The 16,853-nt window shown below is 48.9% G+C and overlaps 1 protein-coding gene across 2 annotated transcripts in view; it reads right to left on the bottom strand.

Moving 5' to 3' along the window:
* CTIF (cap binding complex dependent translation initiation factor) overlaps window positions 1–16,853 on the bottom strand; it is a 112,796-nt gene that overhangs the window by 12,494 nt on the left and 83,449 nt on the right. For both annotated transcript variants that reach the window (XM_062513461.1, XM_062513462.1), the window contains exon 9: window positions 3,081–3,236. In XM_062513461.1, the coding sequence (XP_062369445.1) occupies window positions 3,081–3,236 (156 nt within the window). The remainder of the gene's footprint in view (window positions 1–3,080; window positions 3,237–16,853) is intronic.

The following is a 16,853-nucleotide window of genomic DNA, read 5'->3' as shown; positions in this document are numbered from 1 at the left end:
GTTGTCTACAGGTCTGGTCTTTGGGACAACCTTGGGTATCCACTGCCCTTCTCCAGCCTAAAACATTCACTGTTCCAAGCACAAAAATGTGTTTTTGTCCAAACCACCATCCAAACACGCTGCTCCATTAAACCATTTGAATGAGAGCTGGACCCACCTTTTACCTCCCTTGGAAAACCCTCTGCCTGAAATCCCAAGGCTGACCTCACCAGACCTTGCTGTGAGGACACACTCTCAGCCAGCACAAACCTCACCCCCAAAACCCTCAAAACAGTTATGGAAATGCAACTTTTTTATTTGGTAAGGATTCTGCTCCTGGGAAATGCCATCACAGTGTTGGATGTGTTGGCAGACCCTTCCTTCCCTCTTTTCAAGCCCAAGTGATGGAGGAGGATGCAGCAGAGCTCCCTGGGATGGGGATCTGGTATGAACTGTACTTGAGCCAAGGGGCACAGCCACTCCTTTGGTTCCCAAAAGGCTGCCTGGATGAGGTGGCAGCTCTGACCCAAATTTCCTTTACCATGGTTAAACACCCACTCCCTTGTCTGACATGGGGGCCTGCCTGCTTCCCTGAGGACAGCAAACCCAGCATTTATCACTCCAGCCTCACCTGAAATGGTCTTTTTTTTTTTTTTTTTTTTTTTCCTGTCCTTCCCAGCCCACAGAACCAACCCATCCACACTGGTTGATAAACAGCACTGCAGCACTGGCATTGTCACTCAGTGCCCCAGCCATGTCCCAGCTCCTCCCCAGCCAGCACTGATGTCCTCATGGCCACCCTCACTCCCTTCCACCCAGCTAACGATGGACTGAATAAGCTTTTATTTTATTTGGGGGGAAAGGAGCTGGAGAGAGGAAGCTTTGCAGGGGGAAGGGAAGAGACATTCCTGCCTCAGTCATCAGGCAATTTTCCCCTTCCTCTTGCTCACTGCCTTGCTGACCTTTGGCTGAGTCTGCCAGAGCTATCAAGGAAAAGGGAAAAAGGAAAAAAAATAAAAAGAGAAACTAAAAAGCAAGTGAGCTGAAAGGACAGGCAGAGGGAAAGATGTTATCTTGCCTCTGCTAATGATTTATGGTCTATGGATGGGTGGATGAAGGCAGAAGGAGCTATGCAGGACTGTGGGCAGCACAGAGGGAGATTGCTGGGGAATACTTGACATGAAAAGAATTAGAGGTGAGGGGCTGACACTCTACTTGGGGATGTTCTGATGAGCAGAAGGGGAAAATCCCCATGGTGAGTCCTGTCCTCAGGCATGTGGGAGTCCCAAAGTTTATAGGCCATGGTGACACCCCTTTTTGTCATTGCCAATGACAAAATTGCCAATTGCAGCAGAATGAAAATCCATTCCAGAGCCATGGAAGAGAGATGGCCTGAATCAAGGTCAAAGCACTGTGGAGAGAGAAGTCACAGAGCAAGCATTTTGGGCAGGGGAGACAGAAGAGTCAGGCTCACCCATGTCAGCTAAGCTAAGATTCTTCTTAGAATCACAGACCAGCTTCAGTTGGAAGGGACCTAAAGATCATCTAGCTATTAAAGATCATCTAGTAAAGTCATTTGTGACAAACAACACCACAGGGACAGACCTGTCCTGCTAAGGAACAGAGATGTATTTTTAAGAGCAAATTTACGCATGACATCTTGATATAATTAGGGAATCTTTTTATGGAGCTGCCCTGTAGCAAAAAAATACCCTTGATATATGAAATTCATGTCCTTCTGCACACCTCTAGCTCACCACCATGTCCCCACGGAGTAGAAAGGTGACAAGAGGGACAGTGACAGCACAGTGAGGGCAGACAGGAGTGGGCAGGGAAAATCTCTAGCAGAATCAGGGCTGTGCTGTGTCACGATTACGATGGGAAGCGGATGGGCACGGGGGCTTTGCTAGACGTCAAGATCTTCCCCAGAAGGTGACACATACCTTCGTGGGCAGAGATTTTGGGGAAGTTCGGCTATTCTTAGCGTCCCTCTCCTATCTCCTCCCCTGGGTATGTCTGCCTCATCATGAGGACTGCACTCTTCACCGCTCCAGTCACCATCTGTGAGCTCTGCCCACAGTGCTACCACCCAGACAAAATGTTTATGGTCTGTTTGCATTCAGAGAAAACTTCCCATGCATGTAAAAAAAGTCATCACCAGCTCTTTCTTTATCCTTCCCTTGCCTGAAGTCTAGCAGAGAACTTATTTTACAGTGAGTTATTTATGGTCTGACAGAAGCACCACTGACAATTTGAGATTCACAGCTCCAACCCTGGGCAACGAGGCGGGTTTTTCTGAGAAAGTCTTCTACAGGCACCAGCAGGAGATAAAACCATCTCTAAAACAGGATAGAGGGAAGCCCTCTCCTCCTCTCAGCACTTGAGCTGTCTTTTCTGTATGTACTCACCGAGGTTTCTGCCACCACTCTGAGCCATGGGGAGCTGGACAATGAGCTCATCAGGAGATCAGGTTCTGAAAAATCCCCAACCCTGGTGACAGGGCTGGGTTTCTGCTGCACTGGGTTGGGTCTAAGGACACTGGGGACTTCCTCTCTCTCCCTCCTTCCTCCCCACAGTCTGTCTCATCTATTCAGGTGGCTTCACCTGCTTTAATAAGCTGTTTAAGCTGCTTAGGTGGGGATTTTTGCGACACTGGGATTTGCAAACTCCAGTGCTTGGTTTGCCTTTCCAACTGTTGGTCTTTTCTAAGTGCTGGACAAAGGGAGTGTGTGCTTTAATTATTGAGCTTTAACAAGCAGAAAGACAATATGCAGGAAGAGCCAAGCACTCCTGCAGATGTAGGTACTTTTGAAGTGTGTAATATTGGCAGAGCAAACCTCTAGGAATTATAAAGCAAAGATGGAATCCCAGAATAGTTTGGGTTGGAAGGGCCTTAAAGATCCTCCATCTAGTTCTGACACTCTGCCATGGGCAGGGACACCTTCCACAATCCCAGGTTCCTTCAAGCCCCATCCAGCCTGTCCTTGGGTACTTCCATGGATGGGGCAGCCACAGCCTTTCCATGGACCATGGGCATCTCCACACAGCTTCACAACAGCTTGCCCCACTGGTGGGGAAGGACGAAGTGGGAAGGCATTTACCTCCCTGAGGCAGGTATAGATGGGGCAGACGAGGACTCGGAAGGGCTCTCCAGTGCTGCTCCTCATGGTGCCAAAGACCTCACAGAGAAAGGTGATGAACCCCAGCCAGCGCTCCACATCCCGCTGCTGCAGCTCCTCCCTCATGGAGAAATCCTTCTGCAAGAGGCACAGAGACAAGAGAATGCATCAGCAACACTGCACCACCATGGCAGAGGCAATGGCTGTTGAGAGGGGGGATTAGGAGGAAACTGAAGCTTGGGGTGGGGGGGAGGACAGACAGACAGACTCTTTAGTAACAGTGGGGAGATTACTCAACGTGCATGGAGCAGCTGCAATTTCAACAGAGCAAAGCCACCAGAAAGCAGCAACTGCAGAAGTATCACCAACTCCTGCAATAACTGCCACAGCTTGCACCAGAGATGGTGTCTGTCCTCTGTGCCCCACCATCCCCCCAACAGACTCATCCGTACGCAGCACTGTGTTGGGTTTGGATGGCTTGTTTTTTTTGTGAGGAGGGAAGAAGCCAGCAGCAACAATAAAATAAAAGCAGCAACAGACAGGTTAAGTAAATTGTAGAAGAAATGGCCATACTGGGCTTGGTGGTCCACATTGACCTGTCCAGCCCCCTCATTCCAGTATCTTCAGCAGCCCCAGTGTCTGGCCAGCAGCATCCTAATGGTCTGGCTGCTCTCTGGTGTCTCACAAAATAATGGCAGAGACTGGCTCCCTGCCCGACCAGAAGATCAGGGCAGCCTGGGCTTGGCATTAAAAGGTCACCCTGCGCCTGAGCTGATGGTTGCTATGACTAAGGATTATCCCAGTGACGTGATTTATGGATCAGCATCAGGAGGAAGCACACAGGAAGATAGCTGCCTCTCCATCAGACCTCCAGCTGGGGAGAAAGAAGGGGTTTGAAAGGCAGGGTATGAAAAGGGATGTATGTGATGGATACACATGGCAAAGAGCACAAGGTAACACAGAAAAGAAAATAAAAACCCTTCTAGAGGATGGCACAAGGGAGTGCATCGTGCTTGGAGTCAAGAAGGTTTTCCTTTTCCTGGGCTCTAAGAGATACTGTAGAGGTTCTTGCATGACATCCCACGCAACTTTGCTTGTCTGTCTCCATAGTGACCTTTCCTTGGTACTAAAATTTAGTAGACACTAAGCAGGGGAATACTGAAGAAGAGGACAAGTTCGTTCTCCACACTGCGTGCTCCCACTGCAGGTTGCACAACCTTTGAAATCCAGCAACTAAATAAATTACCTTCTATCTTTTTCATCTCAGTTTATTCCTACTGCCTGAGACAAAGAACTTCATTGCTGCAAATACTCTGACCCGCAGCTGCTCTCTACAAAGCTGGGGAGATATAAAAGCCACCACACCGAAGTTTGCTCTCTTGCCCTGGACAGCACACAAGAGATCTTCCTTTTAGAATAAAGCTACATGAAGCAGCTGCTAAAGAAAGCCAGGCAAAAGCACGATGATTATTTTCATGACGCAACTGTATGCACAGAAGATCCAAGGCAGGAGTTATTTATATATTTCATTACAAAAGGAAAAACAAAATATGTATTTGCATATGCAGGAAAAAAGATTTGTAATATAGCCGAGGCACTTATTAACCAAACAGTGATGACTAATTCCTCTCTACGCCCATTTCTATAAGTCAGTTGCCCAACTGTGTCTGCGACTTCGAAGTCAACCTACAGCCAAATCCTGTTGGGTCTCCCCAGACTCTCCCGGGGGAGTTTGCAGAGTTCATCCTTTCATTAACCAGCCCTTCCCTGGGAAGTGATGGAGGAGTTATTTGCCAGCTCATGTTATCACCCCAAGGTTACCCAATTATTTGTTCTGGAGTTTTCAATTGAATTTTAATTAAAAAAAAAAAAGGTCAAAAAGACATGATATCCTGATTAATGAGAAATTAAAAACTCAGGCAAGAGCATCCCATGCCCCCCATCTGCCCATATAGTGCACAGAAAGTTTCCCTTGAACCCTGGAGCTTTTCCTTAATTCCTCTCTACCTCCTGGCACTGTCTCCTGCATCTCATGCAGCATCCAAGCTAGCTCTAGCCCCCAACCCATCCTGCCTCTCAGAGCCTGGATGCCCTCCAGCACCTCCTGTCCTGCCTGGGCCTGGAAGCTCCACAATCATATACCTGGGGAGCTGTGCTGTATTTTGGAATCCCTGGGGCATGCTGGGAAATTCCTAGCAGCTTGGGATAACTGCACAAGCTCTGCAGTCCCAGATTACTGGGAAAGAATAAAAACCACTGCAGGAAACTCTGTTTCTTCCCGCTCCTGCTTCAAACACGCCTTGCCCTGCACCCTTGCAAGAAAGAAAACTGACACTTCAACGTTTTCTTTTAAAAAAGGTATTTTCTGTAAAAAAACTCCAAACCATCAAACCCACCAACCCCCTGGAAATTCCATAAATCCACCAGCAAACCAAACCAAACTCAACAGGCCTGGGATGGGAGCTGGGCAGGAAAGGATTACACCACACATCACCCTATTTTTTTCATCCTGTGACACCTGGTGGGTGATGCAGGGACATCAATGAACACTGCCCCACCTCTGCAGCTGAACAAGATCCTTGTAAAAGAAAGAGGTCTGTGGTCCCCCCTCCTGCAGTCACAGAAAAGCTTGTGCAGGTTTTGAGGGACCCCCACAAAGGATTGAAGAAGGGGATGGAATGCAGGATGGATGCAGAAGACACCACCAACATTTCCACAGTGGGAATAATTTCACTCCATCTTTCACTCCATCTTCAGACTCAGGTTGAGCCAAACCTTGCAAAAAGGTGATTTGCACATATTCTGCAAAAGAAGGGCTGTGATACTGACTCCTCTGACAAAGCAGGAAGAGCATCTTGCAGTGGGAGAAATTTCTCTGGTCCACGTTTGCCTACAGATTTGGGCTTGGCAGGCAGATTTGCTGCTCCACAGCAGCTGGACTTACAGTTACAGGGGTATCCTGAAGTATCCTGAGAAACCCACCTGCCTCAGTGTCTCAGCATGCACCAGGAAGGTGTTCTAGTGAGCTCTGTCCTTAAATTTGGCCTTCAGACTGCAGGTTTGATCTGTACTGTGGTGTGCACTGAGTGCTGCCCATGCAGAGGTGTCCCACCTGCCTTGAGGAGTTTGAGACCACTGCTGCCACTGGGCTGGGCTGCTTGATTAATGAAGTTACACGTGTGACTCACCTGCTGCAGGTCAGCCATGCCTACAGTGGGCCCTGTGACCGTTTGAGAACACTGAGAACAGCTCCCAAGGCTGTGCAACCCAAATGGATGAGCCAGAGCCCAGCACGTGGGAGAGGTGAGGAACTGGCCAGCAGAGAACAAAACCCCACATCCTGTGTGCCTGGGGCACATCCGATGGAGCTGTGCCCTGACCCACAGACCTCCACACATGATGATGAGCCTTGAGGGGGCTGAAAAGCTCTGGAACCAGACAGCCGGGTCACTGCCCTGCCCACTGAACTTTATTTGCTCTGGAAATGCCTCACGGAGTTATATAAAAATAACCTGTGGATTGGCTTGCCTCATGCTTAGGTGGTGATGTCAGGGCAGTAAGCAAATTATCTTTCATCAGTTTGGCTGTATTTTTAAACACGAATTGTATTACTAATTTGGGGGTGCTCTGGCCTGTAGATAATCTGGGTGTGTTTACTGGATGACCTTCCTTCAGTGCCTATAGTTTAAAATAAAATGTATTTATACCAGGTAGGGTTGGCCTTCCTTCTCTGCCTGGTTTGGGAGAAGAATTCATTGGGAAACCATGTGGCAGGTGGGAGGATGCCAAAGGGACCTCTAAAGAGCTCTCACACAGGACAAGTTTGGAACATAAATCTGAAGGCTAAGCATGTTCATCATGTTGGGCCTCACCGAATCTCAAACTGTCTACCAAAACCATTACACTAAATCAGGGTGGCCTGTGTTCACACACATATCAGAGATGTCCCAGGGCTCAGCAAAACTTCTAACATCCCCTGTTGAATCCTTTGCAAGCTTAGCTGAGAGTCCTGCCAGCAATGGAAATTCAAAACGCCTTTTTCCTTAGGGTGCCCACTCTTGCAGCCAAGTGAAAGCTCACTCCTCATCCCAGCGTAGATGCAGTTCATGCAACATTGACCCATGACAGCAGACATGAGACCTTTCCTAGACTAGGACTAAGCCAGAAGAGCCAAGAGGAATGGCCAGTCTGTGGAAGAGGAGGCAGATCCATCCTCTAACATTTTTGGTGGCCAGCAGAGTCAAGTGGGATGAGAAGTAGCATTTTGCCATCGGATCTAAGCCCTTGCTCCAGCTCAGACAGCTGCAGCCAAAAATTCTTCCCCTGGGAGTTCGCTGCACTTTTTTTAAGGCATGTTCCAAATAACTTTTCCCCAGATCTGGGCCCACCAACCCATGGCTGACTCTGGTAGCAGCAAATTCGAGGGCAAAAGTTTAGTGAGGGATAAAAATTAGGGTTAATTAAAGCATCGCCACCTTCTGATGGGAAAAAAAAAAAAGGCACATTTGGGCTTGTTGCTTGGTAAACATAGGGTTCTTCCTCTGGCAGCTCTGCTGTTTACTCAGTCATTGTCAAGGAGGCAGGAAATACTGAGTCAGAAATACTGCACAAAAAGAAATATATGCTGCTTGGATATCCACGCTAAGAGCTATATAAAAAGCTGAGATAGGCTGTGCTAAATAGTTGATCTTACTGGCAGTGCTCTGCAAAATGCTGGAGCCCTAAATGGCTCTTTGGAAAGGGATGAGAAAAATCCAGTAGGTTGGAGGAGGGAACTGGTAGCTAGAGGTTGGACAGCCTCTGCCCCTTAGTGCTGTCCTGGAGAAGCACAGACTCTGCCTGCTCCCTTGCCAGACCTTCCTAGAAAGGGCTCCATAAATTATATTTTGCACAATTAACATCACTGCATTATTCCCTGCTCAGAATTTAAATACTATGTGTATTTAGGTCCTGGCTTGGAGGAGGTTCTGGTCTGCAGCTTTGTTCCTGAGGAGTACAAAGCAGTGAGATGAGTGGTTTGGAGCACTGGAATTTGGAAGGAGCTCAGGAGGTGTTCAAGAACCCTGTGACAGCACCAGGGAGTGATCAAACAGCTCTGCCCATGGATTTGTGGGGTCTCACTGAGCTCCTCTGTACCACCCACAGCTTCATTGGGAAAGTCTCATTTCACAGGCACCACTCCAAAAACTCCTCTGCTGGAGGTGGTGGGACATGAAATGGGACCATCAGGTCTTCCATGGGCTCTGCTCTTCCTCCAGCCACCCACTCCTGGCCTCTCTGCCTGCACCCAAGGACAGAACCTCACTGAGATCCCCTCACACCATCCCTGCCCATGCTACTGCCAGCACAGAGACAAGACAGAGCAGAGCAAGATGATGACAGAAAACCTGCTTTGAGCCTACAGCTTCCATGCAGAACCTGGAGAACAGCAGCACAGGAGATTGAGGCTTATTTCCAGCCCTGTGTGGGCTCAAATCACCTTTGTACCCTGATTTCCCATCCAGTAACAAATGGGAATTACTTGCTCATCTTACTCTGCAAAGTGCTCCAGGGCGTGTGACTGAGACATGCGAATCATGGCAATAATTATGACTCCAACAAAGGAGCTATTGACATTTAAAGCAGATAAAGCTTTTAAATTACACATGACACCTTGTGCCCAGCCTTGCAGAGGTCCTGGCTTCACCCAGCCATGAGACATTTCACTCCCACAGGCTTTCATCACGTCTCTTCCTCCAGGCTGGATCTGCACCATTAGAACATGCACCATTTGAACATCTTATCAGGTTATTTTGGGAAAAGCAGGAAATCCTAATAGTGGACTTCAGCGTGGACCTGACTTCATGATGGCCATAGCTCTGAGAATGGTTTTAATCACAGAGGGCTCTGAAATGTACCATATGGTGAAGAGCCAGGCTACCAGGACTGTGACCACCACCCCACAGACACCTACCACACATCATCTGACCACTGGATGATCTGTAGCTTGTATTAAATGTCACTGACCAATTCACAGAATCATAGGATGTTTGGGATTGGAAGGGGACTTATAACTCATCTCTTTAAAGATGTGTCCCCTGTCATGGGCAGGGACACTTTCCACTAGACCAGGCTACTCCAAGCCCCATCCAATCTGCCTTAACCTATTCATTCCAGGGATATGGAATTCTTCCAGTTTGGCAAAAACAACAAAGATTCTGCAGCCATCAGGCAGATGCACAGTGCTTATTCCTCACAGAATGATTTGGGCATGAAGGAGAAAATAAGGTCATAAAACTGGTTTTTCTGAAGCAGAGACTAGGCAAACTCCCAGGACACGAATATAATCAATTTTACATTCCCAGGTTTGGGTAACTGAGGCAGCTGATGACCAGAGCCAAGAGTAGCTGTGGATACTTCTCATGTCTACAAACACCTGGAGGTGACCAGGCCAGTGGTCACTTGGACCTCTTGCCCCCTGGTCTCACACTGACCTCTCTGTCTGGCTCCAAGTCTGAGATCAGCAGCAGTTACCCACCCAGTGTGGGTGTCTCATGGCTTCAGTCAGTGATGTCTGTGAGATCCTTGAGGGGCTGTAGAGGTGCAAGCAGTTAATTACTGATTTAGCTGAGGTTGAAATCACCCTGGAGGGAGCATGATGGATGTGCAAACAAAAGTTTTGCTGTTAACCTCGCAATTGCAAGAGATCTTTGAGCACTGTCTGGGTGGAAGCTTTGAGAGGACCAGGAGGGTGAATTCAGTAGCCTGGTCTGCACACAACCAACAGCAATCACCATTTTGTCCTGGATGTTTGCCAGCGCCTCCTCCAGCATTACCCAGGTGACAGAGTTGTCTTCTTCATTGGTTAATTTTTACTGCTGTTCTTCCTATCTCACACCTTTCTGGGTTCCCAAACACGTGCCAGGGTGGCAGCTCAGCTGGGTAACAGCAGTTTGTCATCACCTTAAAGACCTGCTATCCTACAGACCTAGACACAGCAAATAATCATTACCAGCCAGACCTTGCAGTGAGTAAGGGACAGAACTGCCATCTGCAGGACACGCAGACACAGGGAGCTAATCACCTGTCTGAGAATCACAAGTCAATCTCTCAGTCCCACAGAGAGGGACTGGAAAGGAGACAAGGGACCACAGAGAAACACAAATTAATTTCCTGGCAGGGTTGCCATTAGAGCAGCTAGGACACCCATTTGACTCAGCCCTACAGACACCCCATGCAATGCCCAGAGGAAACAGCTCCCCCTTGTCAGCCTTGCTCTTCTGCATCAGTGCAGGAGTTCCCTGTTATATTCATTTTATTCCTGCCTGTCCCAGTACTGTGGGAATCTGGAAGCAGCGATGTGCCCTTTGCCTTTCTGAGTGTGCACAGGAGACCTTGGGCTACCTTGGGAATTCTGTAGACACTGAGAGTTCCTCCCCCTGAAACAGGGACAAAGAATCCACGTCCTCCAGAGAATCCCACCCCTAGGCCAGCAATCCCCTCCTCGCTACACGGAGGTGGTAGGAAGAGAGAGGATCAAGCACAGTGAATCCCTGCTCATCCCAGCATCCACAGCAGTGCTGATACCCGCACTTCATGGAAAAACGTATTAGTATGAATCTCCCATCCCATGGGCTGCATTTCCCATAGCACAAGCTCAGTGTAAAAGCATAATGATTTCAAGAAATCTCACAAAATCCTGTTTTTGGGCTACTTCACATGGGTAGGGATTGTTTGGTGGGCAGTTTGCAAACCCTTCTCCACAATACAGCAGGGTCTGAGCCCCAGCACCATCCCCTGATCTGCTCAGAGGTAATTTCTGTGCCTGAGAAAATGCTCATCCCACTTCCAACACCAGGCTGAGGTGATGACTGGCATCCCAAATGTAGCTGATAGATGGATCCTGCTTGCAAATGCCATGTCTGGAGATGTCCGATCTTACAGCCCAGGAAGGAGGATGCAGCAGGGACCAGCTGGATTTTGCCAGCAGAATGCATTCTTACTTTAAATTCTGCACATGCAATGTGCTCTCTTCAAAAGGTGGAGGTGATGAAGGATCTATGGGGACAGACGAAATTTGGAAAGAGAGGAAAGCTGGATAAGATGAGGAAAACTGACTCTGGAGGAAGGTGCTCCTTTGTCCAGGCAGCAGGGCTGGAGGAGTTCCACTTGCACTGGAAATGAAGCTGTGTCCACTGAAAGGCCAGCTTGCCTGTGAATGAATGAAGCTGGGCAGGGAAAGGCAGGCAGCTAATCCTGTTTGACATCAGGAGCTTTACTGCACTGGCACTCCTGGCTCACATCAGTTCACTCCACTGACGGATTTTCCTGTGTGCCTGGTAGCTAGCAGCAAGATGCTCCCCTGTGGGATGCTAAGATCCTCCTAAGGAAGTGCCTTCTTGGTGGTGTTCACCATGAGGTGGGACTGGGACCACCCACCTGCTGAGCTGGGCAAGACACTGAGGCTTAGCCTTTGCTTCTCTACAAGCCAGGACCAAAGGATGAATGAGGTCTCATGGGTTTCTCCCATCCCCAAAACCTCTCCCTGAAGTGGAAATCCGTGAGCTGGGTAGCGCAAGGAAGTGGACAACCCTTGGATGGACATCAGTGCACACAGGTAGCTCCAAATAGGTCCAAGGGGCATGAGATGTTATAGAATCAGGGCTGGAAAGGACTTTGAAAGGTTATCTAGTTCCAACCCACCTGCCACCTTCCACTATCCCAGGTTACTCCCAGCCCTGTCTAACCTGTCCTTGGACATTCCCAGGGATCCAGGGACAGCCACAGCTGCTCTGGGCACCCTGTGCCAGGGCCTGCCCACCCTCCCAGCCAGCAATTCCCAATTCCCAATATCCCATCCATCCCTGCCCTCTGGCAGTGGAAGCCATTGCCCGTGTCCTGTCCCTGCATGCCTTGTCCCCAGTCCCTGTCCAGCTCTCCTGGAGCCCCTTCAGGCCCTGCCAGGGGCTCTGAGCTCTCCCTGGAGCCTTCTCTTGTGCAGCTGAGCACCCCCAGCTCTGCCAGGCTGGCTCCAGAGCAGAGGGGCTCCAGCCCCTAGGGAATCCTCCCCTGGACCTGCTCCAACAGGTTCATGTCTTTTCTGACCTGGAGGACTCCAGACCTCCATTATGGCCAGAGTTCTTGTCTCATTCCTTAAAATATCCAACAAACAAAAAAAACAAAACAAAACAAAAAGAAAACAGAAAGATGGATGCACAAAAACACGGTGGGTGGGAGAGCACGGGGGGTCCTGCAGGCAGCTGGCCAGATCCATCGTGGGATGGGTCTTCCTTTCATCTGTCCTGGGACTGAACCGCGCGGATGATCAAGGAACTGGAGGAGTTAACAGACTCCCAGCTAGATACTCGTGGCACCCAGAGTTCGTGTAAAGTTTCATACCGGACCCTTCACTAAATTCTTTTGGTCATGGGAGAGAAAACACTGCAACTGTTTAGTCTGCAGGGAGGTGGTGGCTCTGGCCCAGCACTCAGCATTGCTGAGCAAACACACTGGAGAGCAAAGGGGCTGTCACTGTTCTTATCTCCTCTGTCTGCTTTTCACCACGTCTCTCCCACCACCATGGGCATTGTGCACCAGTGCTGGATCTCCCTGATGAAAAAGCAGCTCTGGGACGGGGGGAGGGGGAAGCGACCACTTGAAAGTCAAGACCTAGAGGTGAAGTGCCAGTCTGCTAAAAAAAATGTTATTTACACAAAGAAGCTCAGAAAAATCTTTCTCAGAGGCTAATATTTACAAATTCTATGTAGCCAGGGAGCTTTTGCTGTAAGAAATGTTGTATTTGGCTGGTTTTTGTTTTTAATGGATATGAAAGCTCATCCCCTGAAGCATACAGGTATGGAGCACCCTGCAATGCCTCTGAAGCTGCCTATGCATGCTGGCAAAGCTAAGGTTATAGAAAGGTGATGCAGAAAACAACATCAACCTGCAAAATTCCTCAATTCCTCCATCTGTTGTATTTCTAAAGGAATGTCCATGACTATCATGATGCATTTTGCCACATGTTGGCAGACTGAGCATCACCGTGTAAGATCGCTGGAATATTTGGGATGCAAGGAAACACACCTTACTAGTATGAACAAATGAGAAATTGAAAGGTTTTGTTTTTCCAGCCTGAAACTGTCTCTGTAGCTGGTAGACACTTTGCTCTTGCTGTCCTCACTTTCAGTTCCTGCTGCTCCTGGACTGGAAGTGTTGTTACAGAATCACAGAATGGTTTGGTTTGGAAGATGCCTTGAAGACGATCTTGTTCCAACCTCCCTGCCATAGGCAGAGACACCTTCCACTAGACCACGTTGCTCCAAACCCTGTCCATCCTGGCTATATCACAGAGTTTGGATTCCCAGCACTGCCAGAGATGCTTGCTTTATCCTCTGTTTAATAAAAAAAAATAATATTTAGAACAACATTAATTAAAAAAAAAAGGAAGCAAGAAAAGAGGAGGAATTTATCACTGGGAGGGGAAAAGGAAGCACTGTTTTGGGATGCTCAGTGAGGGGAGGAGAATGGGAGGACACCCCATAGCTGGCAGCACTGCTGATGAGACCAGAGGATGTGTCAAGGCAGGGCAACATCTTCCAGCCAAGCATTGTTCACTGCTGTCCCCAGGACTTGGATGCTGCGTTTTGAATCACTATCAGGCCTGGCAAGCTGTAGGACAGGGACCTGAAATAATTCTCTAAGCCTCATTCCTCATCCCTCAAGTCTGCAGGTCCTCTGCAGGAACCAGGAACCACCAAAGCCACCTCCCACCATCATTTTGCATTTTTTTGTTTAAATGTACGCAGCAGGAAAAGATGAGACTATGCAAAATGGAGACCATGGGGGAGGCAAAGGGGATATGGACTTTGTTGGAAGCATTCATTCTCCAAATCCAGATTCTGACAGATAGCTTCACACTAAAATACCCAGCAATGAAAAAACCCTGAGCCTAAGCATGCCTGGGGCTCAAACTACAGGTCCCATGGGACCATCCCTCTGGGTGCTACCACAGCAGTCAGGCTCACTTGGCTGGAAACTGAATGTGGTACAGAAACTTGTAACTCAGCTAGAAAACCTTAAAACAAGAAATTTCCTGCTGGTAAGCACAAGAGCATCCTCTGTATGCTATGGGCCAATGTCCAAGTAAAGCCAGGGATGGGCAAAGCACATGTTATCTCATTCTCCCCCTTTCCCCGGGAGAAAAAGAGGTGCTTCCCTCAACAACATCCTTCTACCCAAATCCCATCTTTGGGCAGATGCTGGCACATCCATCTGCCTTGGAACAGGAGGTGATGTCACTGGCACCTGCTTCTCCAGGGTGCTCCTCTGTCAGCAGGATGCTTCACTCCCTGACAAAACGATTGGGGGTTGTGGGGTAGGTGGGATGAGTCCCAGGCAGGGTGATGCATCACAGGGTCCCAATGAACCTCCAAAACTCCTGTCCCCCAGTGAGGTGAAGGCCATCAGCTAAGAGCAGGGCTGGGCACAGCAGGTATCTGTGTGTATGGGGAGCAGGGATTGTTCAACCCCAGAGCATCCCAAAATCCCCACCTTAGGGTGGCTGTGGCAGCATGAGCTGGACTGGGGGCTGGAGCAGGCAGGAACAGATGGTCTGTAAGGAGGGTGCTAGGGCCAGCTGAGCCCCTGGGCTGACAGGAACATACTCCCACATCCCATGGGTTTGAGCCTTTTGAGAGCAAATGAGTAGGAGCTGATGCCAATTCAGCCCAATTTGGAGAGGTCTTAACACTGAAGTGTCCCTCTGCCGTTCCTCACCTCTCATCAATGGATAAATGGATTTGGAGGCTTTAAAAAAAAAAAAATTATCGCTGCTTTTTCTACCAGGACCCCCAGCATCCTCACCCATCAGTTTCTGGAGAGCCAGGAGCCCACCCCAGCAGGAGGCTGCTGCCTGGCTCTGTCCCAGGGCTGCAGGCAGGATGAAGGCTGGCTGAGCAGTCTGCAGTCTCCACCTAGAGCCCAGATCAGCCTCTGCTCTGCACTTGAGCCCATGCACAGGGTGTGCACGGGTCCCACCACTCCAACTTCCCACTCTGAACTGAGCTGTGCTTTTAGCAGGCAGCAGCAGCCTGGCCAGGGATGCTCCTGACACTCTTCATTATCATCAACATGCACAAGCAAGAGGAGGGAGCCTCTCTGATGGCCCCACCATCACTGCCAGATGCCCAGGGCATCACTGCCTGGACAGACAATAAGACACCAAGTAACATCCCTGTGGTCCCATCATGTGCTGGAGCATGGGCTGGTACCCACCGTAGCTTTGAAATCTTGGGTCCTTCAAGGAGAAAAGAAGCCAGGAGAAGCCACACATAAATTTATGGACCAAAGGCAATGGCTATTTCTGCACAACACATCTGAGCATTGCAAAGTATAAGGTATAAAACCTTCCCAGTGCATTAAATTAAAATAAAATATGCCAATCTTTAAACTGGAAGGGATTTTTAAAGGAAAATTAGTCCTGCTTCCCATCAAACTCTGAAATCCACGATGTACTGATAGTCTAAACAAAACACCTTTCCTGTGCAGAGCAATTGGGCAGACTCTGGACCCTAGAGACCTGCACAGCAGTGGGGACAATCCCCTTGGCATCCCCTGTGATGCCACTTCTATGTCAGTGGCCCTGTGGCCACCTCCAGCTGCAACTCAACATGATGCCCAAAACTCACCCCTGGGCTCAGACTGATGACTGATGTTCACTGCTTGTTTCATTTAGGGTCTAGCTCAACTACTCCCAGCTCCTAGTGCTTGTGTGGAACCGCTCCTGTCCCCATCCCCTCCTTCCTATCAGTGCAAAAGTGCCCCTTTTTTTCTGCACTCCGTTAAAACCTGACATCTTGGGCTCCATTAACCCCTCCTTCACCTCACCACCACCCTCCCGGGAGGTGCTGCCCGGCGCTCCCTGGCTCCCACCACATTCCCTTGCCGTGGAAAGGCTGCAGAGGAGCCAGGTGCTTCCTACAGCTCTGTTTGGGAGAAGTGGCAAGTTCAAAGCACACAGACGGACATTTAATCCAGGGCTCTCCAGTAACTCCCAGCCCTGCATGGGACCCGTGTGCCAGCGGCTCCTGGAGCATCCCGTGGCCAAGCCCAGTGCTGTTACTACGGGCAGGCAGACACGGCTTGGCTGGGCTCAGGGTAAAAGCAGGGCTAGCTCAAATCGATGCCCAGCCCTGCCCTTCACCTGCCGGCACAGGCAGGATGCCAGCCTGCTCCCCGGGCTCCCTCTCCTGTCTGCTGCTGATATTTGCACGGGGTGTGTTTGGCTCCGGATGGCTATGCTAAAGAAGGGGAACAAAACCCCAAACCACAGTAAGAACTGAAAAAAAAATAGAACTAAAAAATTTATAACATTTTAAGTTATGTAATGTTAATATATGTCATTAGCAAATATATATATAAATATATATATTAATAACATACATGCAATAAGCACATATATTGACATATGAGCAAAATAAGAAGTGATTGAGTACAAGAATCAAGTGATAAAAATGGTACGATAATAAGCAATAAAAATAAAATAATAAATACACTGTAAAAAATTGGAGAATGTCTCCAGAGATACAAGCATGGGCAAAAAAAAAGGGAATGTGTCTCCTTTCCACTATTTTTCTCCATGCTTTAGAGCAGGAGGTTGCAGCAGCTGGGGATGCTCCTCAGAGCCACCCACAGGGCTGCATTCCCCGTGCCCCTTCAAGCACTACATAGATATATGAGTGTGCACAAATTTAGAACTGTCTTTGAATTGCCTGGGCA

This window comes from Cinclus cinclus, chromosome Z (assembly GCF_963662255.1).
Source record: "Cinclus cinclus chromosome Z, bCinCin1.1, whole genome shotgun sequence".
NCBI classification, from domain to species: Eukaryota; Metazoa; Chordata; class Aves; order Passeriformes; family Cinclidae; genus Cinclus; species Cinclus cinclus.
This window is presented reverse-complemented; position numbering and strand designations above follow the sequence as displayed.